Raw genomic sequence first — 10,385 nt, forward strand, 5'->3', positions numbered from 1 at the left:
ATTTCCCTCCTGCCTTATTGTATTGATTTTTAACTCTATTTTCTTAATCAGTAATTAAATCTAAAGTGCAATAGGCTTCTAATACCTGGGGGTGTAGTAGGCTATCACTTACAGTTTATTTAGACAATTAAACTTATTTATGACCTTATATAAACTTAACATTTCGAATTTTAGAATGTTGAAATATTCAGAGTATAACAGTATATTATAATTTATAATTTGTTATAAGAGTATAATTTGTAGAATACGCCGCATGTTTATAACTGGTCCGTGAATCTCATGAATATTAAGCAGCCCAAACCTTCTCTATAGTAGGACTTGTAGTTTCGCCGGCGATCGCAGGTGAGCGAGGAAGTTCCCACCGTCATTTCCAGATTTTTAGCAGGTGTCATGACTAAAAAGTCAGTCGTATGAATATTAGTTTCACTTGTAAGTTTAATCATGAGAAAGCGGTTTAATGTGAAATAAATCGGAAGAGACTCCTGTTGTCATGGCTCTGTCGGAGTTGTATACAAAGGTATGAGGAACAAATCACTTTTCAGAAGTGTTTAGCAAGTTTATTAACATGATATTTTAGTCTAGCATGTGTGCATTTGAGAAGATAATGAACTTGTCAGATTACTTTATTTTCGAAATTACTGAGTCAAACTTAAAAAGTTAGTTATAGTTGTGACATATGGTCATTAGTTTTGTTCTTGTTGAAAGCGCAGTGCACGCACAAGAAAAAAAAACAAGCCATACAAAATCTCTTCCAAAGCACAATCTTATAAAATCGCAATGTAATGCGAGTTTTCTGTTGTAGTATAACAGGGTGTGGATCCCCGACTCCGAACATGTTTGGAAATCTGCGGAGATTCTGACAGATTTCAAGCCTGGAGACACTGAGCTGGAACTACAGCTGGAGGATGGGACGGTAAGACAAAACCTCTATTAAAGCTTTAAATCTGAAAACTGAGCAGCTGTTTGTAGAATTATTTTCATAATTTAATAAATGAGCATTTTCACACATAATAGTTTGCACTATAAAGGTTCTTAATGGGTTATTTGCAGCACCTTCAATGTTCAAGAACCTTCTTATTGGGATTTTTATTTAACTTTTTTTGCCTCGGGTTTTTGAGTTTTCCTTATGGTTTTATGGATTTTTTTTTTATTTTTATTTTTTTATTATGGTTAAAGAAAAGGTTAGTTCACCCCAAAAATGAAAATTATTTCATAATTTACTCACCCTCAAGCCATCCTATATGACTTTCTTCTTTCAGCCAAACACAATCTGAGTTATATTAAATCATATCCTGGTTGTTCTTCCAAGCTTTATAATGGGAGCGAATGGTACCTGAGGGTAAAAATTCTTGTTGATGTTCATAATGAAAGTCATTATAAATTTAACCGTTTAATCACCCTATTAGAAGCTTTGACTTTAATAGTACCTGACCTGAGTTGTGAATCTCTCTCAGGAGTTGCTGTATCCTCTGGAAGGGGGTGAGAAGTTGCCACCCCTCCGTAATCCGGATATCCTGGTGGGAGAGAATGACCTCACGGCCCTCAGCTACCTTCACGAGCCGGCCGTGCTACACAACCTCAAAGTCCGATTTGTCGAGTCCAAAATCATCTATACGTACTGTGGTAGGTTGCCTATAGAATGGCTTTCTTGATATGAACCCCTTTCTTTAATGTGAGAACATCACCATGATTTTTACCATCTCAGGAATTATCCTGGTGGCAGTCAATCCATATAAACAGCTTCCCATCTATGGAGATGCAGTCATCCATGCGTACTCTGGTCAAAACATGGGCGACCTGGACCCTCATATGTTTGCTGTGGCTGAAGAGGCCTACAAACAAATGGCCAGGTGAAGTGCCATGTCCCTTTAAACCGTGGTTGATTCAGGAAGACTTTGTGTTTTGGATTGACACAAACATATGCTGAATAACCAACTGTGCAGGTTTTACAGGCTGAGCTCAAAATGAGATATTTTATCTTCAAACTGCAGGAATAACAAGAATCAGTCTATCATTGTGAGCGGTGAGTCCGGGGCCGGAAAGACCGTATCAGCTCGGTACGCTATGAGATACTTTGCTGTGGTCAGCAAATCTGGTAGCAAAACTCGGGTGGAGGATAAAGTTTTGGCATCCAACCCGATAACTGAGGTAAAACTGTGTTTCTTAACCAAACCAACACTTTTCGACCAGCAGGATCAGATCACAAAATAATCTGATGTGTTCACAGGCCATTGGAAATGCAAAAACAACCCGAAATGACAACAGCAGTCGATTCGGGAAGTACACTGAGATCAGCTTCGACAAAAGATACCGGATCATTGGTGCCAACATGAGGACGTACCTTCTGGAGAAGTCAAGGGTTGTGTTTCAGGTTGAAGGAGCTTTTTCACTTTTTGTTGACTTTTTAGCAACAGATTAACTAAATGATAAAGGTGCAAAACTCATAATATCTCCTTTGTTCCCCCTGCAGTCAGAGAATGAGAGAAATTATCACATCTTCTACCAAATGTGTGCTTGTGCAAATCAACCGGAGTTCAAAGGCTTGAGACTCTGTGAGTGTTTCTGTACTTGTCATGTGATTTTATTACTAAGCACAGAAATAGGAATAGCTACAAAAGATGAAATTATGTCGAGTCCAGGAAGCGACAAAGACTTTAATCATAACTGCACTACTTGTAATTGTACTATTTTTGCGGTTTGTATACTGTATACTTTACATACATTTTCTGAAAATATATGTACTTATATAATATATATATATACTTATATACTATACTTATATACTTATATAACTCTTGACTTTACATTGTAATTCAATATCTGATTTTACTGCCAAAAAGTAAGAACTTTTTTGAACAAAGATAGATAGATAGATAGATAGATAGATAATGCATTATAATTTATGATTGCATACTGAATGCTGTTTTGCAGTAATACTTAAAATACTTAAAAATGTACAAGAAAGTACCTTAAGTCTGTATCATGATTGTAGACTGGTTAAATTGACATTAAAGGGATAGTTCACCTAAAAATAAAAATTCTTTCATAATTTATTCATCCTCAAGTTGTTCCAAACAAAAGAAGATATTTTGAAGAATATATTAATAATATATTATATGTCTAGAATGTATAATCTGTCATCAAACAGTTGATGGGCCCATTGACTTCCAAAAAAATTTATTAAAAAAATGCAATGGAAGTCAATGGGGTCCATCAACTGTTTGGTCACAGAGGTTCTTCAAAATGTCTTATTTTGTGTTCAGCAGAAGAAAGAAATGTATACAGGTTTGGAAATGATGGCAGAATTTTCATTTTTGGGTGAACTATCCCTTTAAGTTAATATTTTACTCTTTAAAATATATAGAGAACAGCTTTCAGTTCATATAAGCAAAATTAGATGAATAATATAGAGTGGAAATTCTGTCTGTAATGCTGGCATGTTCTTCATCTGTTGATTAGTGGGTGCAGAGAAGTTTAATTACACTCGTTTGGGTGGTGAGACGGAGATCGAGGGTGTGGACGACCGTGCTGATATGGCAGAAACACTCAGAACCTTCAATCTACTGGGTAACAGTCTGATATTTACAAAAACATCGAACATCTGATTCATTTTAGCAGTTCATCAAGAACGTGGTTGTCAAATCCTGGTCTTCCTCTGGCTGCCTTGTTTCTCTTCAGGTCTTAAGGACAGTTTCCAGGCTGATGTGTTTAAGGTGCTCGCTGCAATTCTGCATTTAGGAAACGTAGTCATCAAGGCGAACAGCCCTGAAAAATCATCCATCGGTGTAAGATATATTTTTCTGTGTGGTTTTAGACAATTTTTTCAATTGGTAATTGCCATTTTGTAATACTTTCTGCTTTCTCTCCAGTCCAGAGACCCTCACTTGGCCATATTCTGTGACCTGATGAGTGTCAACATGGACAATGTGAGCCGCTGGCTGTGTCACAGACGGATAGTCTTGTCAGCGGAGACGGTGGTGAAACCGCGGACCAAGGAACGTGCCGTCAATGCCCGCGATGCCCTGGCCAAACACATCTACGCCCATCTTTTCGACTGGGTCATCCACAAGATCAACCAGGCACTAATGGTCCCTGGGAAACAACATTCATTTATTGGGGTGTTGGATATTTATGGGTACGTTGCATTCACGATCCCAGCTGCTCTCTCTCTCATCTCTCCGTCAGCGAGTGACACAAACCCGCCTTCTCTCACTCGCTCGTTTCATTTGCTCCGGATGAATATTGTTGGTGTTACAGGGCTTGAATTTCAGCGTGGGACTGCACATCATTTTACTCCTTCAATTTTAATTTTACTCCTTGCATAAAGCCGCCTCTCAGCACTACATTGAGTTCTTTTTTGCTGTTTATTGCACTTAAACAGTCAAATACACACAAAATAATGTCAAAATGCCGGTCTTGGCGAGTGTTTACGTAAAAACAGTCAGTTACTGTATGTTTTAAGTGAACGTAAACATTTGAGATAGAAAATGCAAGTGTAAGAGTATAATGGATCTGTGCTTCAGTTGTTAAAGTGACAGCAGCCTAATAAACCTGCTGCATTTATGAGATAATATTAAAATCTCTTTATGGCAGTTTTTCCCCATGATATCAATGTCAAAATTGTGGCCGGTGAAAATGCTGAGTGTCTAACTACTGGCTACAGTGACTGGTGAGCAAAAAATGTCAAGTCCTATAGCAGAAAGATGTTCAATTCATGATATGATGTCACTCACATAGCAGTAGCTATGTAATTTAAATTCGGCATGAAACGTGACGTATATCTGAGTAAAACGGTTTCTTGAACAAGAAAATATGTAGGGCGGGGCTTGATTTTGTTCATGGGGAATTGAATGGTTGTGGTTTGCTATTGGTGGATCTCATGTGAGAGACATGTTGCCCCGCTATGGAAGTAGAATAATGTCAAATGTTTTTGAAATAAAAAGCCTGTTGAATTGCACTACTTGAAAAAAAATAGGCATTGCATTAACCATGCTTGCATTTTAATGCATTGTATTTTTAGTGCTTACATTTTTATGGGCTGAAATTCAACATGGTTGAATATTTAAGCTGTGAATATTTCAATTAAAAACATTTCAAACACCTTTTCATTATTAAAAATTCAATAATCCATATTCACCTTTCATATTTCACTTCCAAAATATTCAAACTGTTTAAAAATACAACCAATAATATTCAACAGGCAATTTTCGGTCCATTTTATTTCGCTTTGCAAATTCGCTTCCACAAATTCAGTGGTTCAATTTCGACAGTAAATTCAACATTGACGTCCAGGAACTGCAGGAAAAGCAGTAGATTGCCGAGCACACTCTCCATCTGCTGTTAGTCGACCTCACCATCAGATGGTGCAAAAGCGCGTGTTGTAGACGGAGACATTCATTCATAAAATGAAAATGATTATCTGTGTCAGTATATGCGGAAAAGATGATAAACACACAAAAGCTGTTTATGTTTCATTCAATAACTTCATTGTTACTTTCCCTGTGTATTCTACATGTCATCAGCTTTCTCTACCATGAACAGGATTATAATCGGTTTCCCTCAATACCTCATACTCAAGGATGATCACTTTTGATAGTGATATGAAAGACCAATTTTACACCTTATTAGGGAAGTAGGCTGTTGGCTATTATTATAGGCTACAGGCAAGAAGATGGACTCAGAATATGAACTTAACGCGCAAAGTTTCATGCTGAGCGTTTCGTGATATACTGGCATAAAATCAACACATACATATAGTATGCATACGTGTATTGCATTAGCTTAAACTGTCACAGCACTTGCATATTGTCCTCCTACTGTTAGTTTAACTGTAAATCGCTTTGGATAAAAGCGTCTGCTAAATGACTAAATGTAAAAATTGGCTTGACATTGGACATTCGCACATTTAGGGACCGTCTCTAAAGTTGCATACAACATTGGCATACACGTTTCTAACTTCAATAGCAAACTTAAATTTATTTGAATAAATATCAAAAATCCAAAGAGTGCGCATTATGCCTGACACTAAATGAACACTTTACAGTTGGTTTTATGACTGTAAGTCGTTCTATTCAAATGCTATCGGAGTTAGAAACGTGTATACCAAAGTCGTATACACTTTAGAGACGGTCCCTAAATGTGCGAATGTCCAACATCAAGCCATCTGTATGCCAGTCTATCACTGGGAAACGCTCAGCATTAAGCTTTGCGCGTTATTCTGAGTCCATCTGCTTGCCTGCGAGTTTGGTCTTTTACATCACTGTAGTCCATTAAGCTACGTTAAGCGTTGTATATGTCCAGCAGGGGAATCCTTAAGTATTGAGGGAAACCCTAATAGCCTGCATGCAGCACATCGCCACAATATAGGCTAAAGTTAAGGCAACTAAACAACCAAGAGAAATATATGTCAACCTCAAAAATGTAACATTGGATCTGTATATCCGCATCGGGGAATAACATTATAATCTCGTTCACGGTAGAGAAAGATGCATGTAGGCTACACAGGAAAAGTAACCGTGAAGACACTGAATTTAACATAAAACAGCCGTTATAATAATCACAAATACACTTACATTGCTGTAAATGAGTTTTATGAATGAAATGAATGACTTGTTCTAACTGTTGCTGGTCTTCAACACGCGCTTTTGCACCATCTGCTGGTGAGGTCGACTAACAGCAGATGGAGAGTGTGCTCGGCAATCTACTGCTTTTCCTGCAGTTCCTGGACGTCAATGTTGAATTTACTGTCGAAATTGAACCACTGAATTTGTGGAAGCGAATTTGCAAAGCGAAATAAAATGGACCGAAAATTGCCTGTTGAATATTATTGGTTGTATTTTTAAACAGTTTGAATATTTTGGAAGTGAAATATGAAAGGTGAATATGGATTATTGAATTTTTAATAATGAAAAGGTGTTTGAAATGTTTTTAATTGAAATATTCACAGCTTAAATATTGAACCATGTTGAATTTCAGCCCATAAAAATGTAAGCACTAAAAATGCAATGCATTAAAATGCAAGCATGGTTAATGCAATGCCTATTTTTTTTCAAGTAGTGCAATTCAACAGGCTTTTTATTTCAAAAACATTTGACATTATTCTACTTCCATACCCCGCCCTCATGACAGTAAACGCATCATCATAGAAGAGATGTCGCTGCAAGAGGGAGGCGAAGTTATTTTGATTAAAGATTATGAGGCACATGAATTTAAAAACGAATGATATGCACAGATAAATCATTTATAATGAATACTGCAATATTCCACAAATCAAGAATTGTCCATTTTGATTTCATGGTGACTTTAATGCCTAGGCAATATAACACAAAGTACAGTGTTATAAATGCATATAAATTTGATTTTTTTTAAATGATAATAAAATACTTTGCTAAATTACAATGTTAATAACTGTGGAAATCTGTGTCATCACAGTCTGAAAACTAAGGGTCCATTAGTGTAGCTTTTTTCTAATGTTGTTCTGTCTTTCGGCCTCCTCTAGATTTGAGACCTTTGAAGTTAACAGTTTCGAGCAGTTCTGCATCAACTACGCCAACGAGAAGCTGCAACAGCAGTTCAACCTGGTGCGTACCTTTTTATTCTATTTAGCAAGAAATCAATTTGATTTGAAGTGGAACTATTGATAAAAACACATCTCTGATCATCTGTCCCATCAGCACGTGTTTAAACTGGAGCAGGAGGAGTACATGAAAGAGGACATTCCGTGGACGCTGATCGATTTCTATGACAATCAGCCCGTTATTGATCTCATCGAGTCTAAGATGGGCATCCTGGACCTTTTGGATGAGGAGTGTCTGGTGAGAATAACACGGATGTGAAAGTTTTCTGTCCTAACCAGTGTAAATCGCAGCACGCTACAAGCAAGTGGCCATTTTTTATAATTCTTATGCGACTTGCTGTGGAGCTCCGCCCACACTGAAATCTCATTGGTTGCACGCAGCTGAATATTAAGCATCTGATATGTTCTGATTGGCTGTTATTTTTTTACAGTATCAAGGACAGAAAAATGACCTGGTTAGGACACAAATTGTCATAAACGTATGACTTCATAATGAAATTCCAATTCCAAACATGATTGGAATCAAAGTTTCCACTTGTTCTCTATTTAATGTCATTGATTTATTGGAGAAGCATGTTTTTTTTTTTCACTAACTGAATGATCTCCCACAGTTCCCACAGGGCACTGATAAAAACTGGCTGCAAAAGCTGTACAATATTCTAGGTTCAAAGCCACTGTTTGAGAAACCTCGTTTGTCTAATGACTCTTTTATGATCCAGCATTTTGCTGATAAGGTGAGAGACTATTTCTTCTCTGTATTGTCTTAAAAAATACAGTGAAAATTATGCATAAAGAACTTAAACTGTTTTCCTTAGGTAGAATACCAGTGTAAAGGTTTTTTGGAGAAGAACAGAGACACGCTTTATGAAGAGCTAGTCGACATCCTGCGCACTAGTCAGGTATCAACCTAATGTTTTCCTTTATGATCTTTGAATCTGTGTCTGTGAGTTTAATGTCATTATAATGTTGTTTATCTAATTTCTATGCTGTTAGTTTGCACTCTTGGCAGACTTTTTTAAAGAGGAGGAACCAAATTCTGGCCACAAAATGATCAAAGTTAAACCAGCACAACCCAGAGTTAAAGCTTCAAACAAGCAGCTGAGAACCACTGTAGGAGACAAGGTACAAAATCTCAGACAATACTATTCTAGTGGTAATACTAATGACTGATTGACCGATTCACTTGTTTTCAAAGATTTAAATTGATTGAAAAAGATATATTGTTTTTACAAGTTACATTATTACACCAGTAGGTGGCGACAAGTACAGTCGTCTTTATGACTTTTATACTCTATTAGTGAGACATAGACAGTCACTTGTCGCCACCTACTGGTGTAATAATGTAACTTGCGAAAGAGCCCTGTGCTCAGCCATGTTTGTTTACATTGAAATACAGCATGTGAAAGCAGCAAAGATCTTTCCACAAAACCAGACCATCTGCTGTGTTTAGATCCAACCTATAAACTTTTATCCTATTGATTATTTGAATGCTTGTAACACACAAATAATGATATTGAGTGGTTTAAAAAGACTTTGAGAAGCTCTTTCATGCATATGACAACAGCTCATTCTGGGTCAGTGGTAGCACGAACACAGTGTGATCATAAACTCGATCAATTCATTGAGACAAAAAACAATGGCTTTCTCTACAGGATATGTATCATCGTTAACATCTTTATCTCCTGTCTGATCACAGTTTCGAAGTTCCTTGTCCCTGTTAATGGAGACGCTGAACGCTACTACACCTCATTATGTGCGCTGTATTAAACCCAATGAGGAGAAACTGCCATTTGAGTAAGTGACAAGCCTGAATTATTTTATTTGGGACTTTCTGTTGGTTGTATACAGTAAATGAAACCGTGTGTGTGTGTGTGTGTGTGTGTGCGTTTGCTCAGGTATGACTCAAAGCGTGTGGTGCAGCAGCTGAGGGCCTGTGGTGTGCTGGAGACCATCCGCATCAGTGCCCAGAGTTACCCATCCAGGTGACCAGCATTAACTAAAGCTCAGGCCAGTTCTCACCGAGCCGACAGACTCTTTGTCGAGTTTTGTCGGATCAGATTGGTTACTCCTGTGGGAAGTGACGTGCTGTAACCTGGTGACTGTCTGCATTGTGAAGTATTAACTAGAACTTATAATGTGAAGTTCTCAGAAATCTTCTACCATCTCACAAGTTTTAGTTCAGCCTAAACTCTCAAAGCACCATCAAAACATCACTATGTGGCCTTTTTAACTTCATTTTGAACACTTCTGTGAAGACTCTGTGATCTTCATACTGTATGTGTATGTTATCATGTGACTGAATGACACAAAACAGAAATATTTAGGAAGGCATATCTATAGTGATATATATTTAGGATAGAATGTCAGTGTTTTCATTTTCAAAATTAAGTAAAATTTCATTGAAATAAAGTTAAAATAAAAATAAATAAAATGGTTCTTTGGCAGCTAACTGAAATGAAATAGTTTTAGGTTGAAGCTGAAGTAAAATATTTTATTTATATATATAAAAAAAAATATATATCATATTTTTATTAGTTTTTTAATATTTATATCTAGCATTAATAAATTAATGGTAAATATACCGGTAAATATTAAAAACGAATAAAAATAACATAAAAAAGCACATAACAAAAGACTAAAACTAAATTAAATTTAAATAGAAATATATTAAAAAAACTGATAAAAATGACAAGCACATAACAAATTTACTAAAACGTGTTAATAAAATGTATTAAATTTAGTTTTAATAAATTTAAACTACATAGAAATATAAAAAACTAATAATGACAAAAGCACATAACAAAATTAC

The 10,385-nt window shown here is 36.4% G+C and overlaps 1 protein-coding gene across 1 annotated transcript in view; it reads left to right on the forward strand.

Moving 5' to 3' along the window:
- Nucleotides 1-320: 320 nt before the first annotated feature.
- The window catches only part of myo5c (myosin VC), a 24,929-nt gene continuing 14,864 nt past the window's right edge, over nucleotides 321-10,385 (forward strand). The window contains exons 1-17 of the mRNA XM_082159895.1: nucleotides 321-517; nucleotides 803-913; nucleotides 1,455-1,623; nucleotides 1,706-1,850; nucleotides 1,992-2,148; nucleotides 2,228-2,371; nucleotides 2,471-2,552; nucleotides 3,460-3,567; nucleotides 3,679-3,785; nucleotides 3,870-4,135; nucleotides 7,499-7,580; nucleotides 7,674-7,814; nucleotides 8,188-8,310; nucleotides 8,392-8,475; nucleotides 8,570-8,698; nucleotides 9,273-9,370; nucleotides 9,472-9,558. Coding sequence (XP_082016021.1) covers nucleotides 491-517; nucleotides 803-913; nucleotides 1,455-1,623; nucleotides 1,706-1,850; nucleotides 1,992-2,148; nucleotides 2,228-2,371; nucleotides 2,471-2,552; nucleotides 3,460-3,567; nucleotides 3,679-3,785; nucleotides 3,870-4,135; nucleotides 7,499-7,580; nucleotides 7,674-7,814; nucleotides 8,188-8,310; nucleotides 8,392-8,475; nucleotides 8,570-8,698; nucleotides 9,273-9,370; nucleotides 9,472-9,558 — 2,060 coding nt within the window. The 5' untranslated portion in view covers nucleotides 321-490. The remainder of the gene's footprint in view (nucleotides 518-802; nucleotides 914-1,454; nucleotides 1,624-1,705; nucleotides 1,851-1,991; nucleotides 2,149-2,227; nucleotides 2,372-2,470; nucleotides 2,553-3,459; nucleotides 3,568-3,678; nucleotides 3,786-3,869; nucleotides 4,136-7,498; nucleotides 7,581-7,673; nucleotides 7,815-8,187; nucleotides 8,311-8,391; nucleotides 8,476-8,569; nucleotides 8,699-9,272; nucleotides 9,371-9,471; nucleotides 9,559-10,385) is intronic.

This window comes from Leuciscus leuciscus (assembly GCF_965113295.1).
Source record: "Leuciscus leuciscus genome assembly, chromosome: 25".
Taxonomy (NCBI): Eukaryota; Metazoa; Chordata; class Actinopteri; order Cypriniformes; family Leuciscidae; genus Leuciscus; species Leuciscus leuciscus.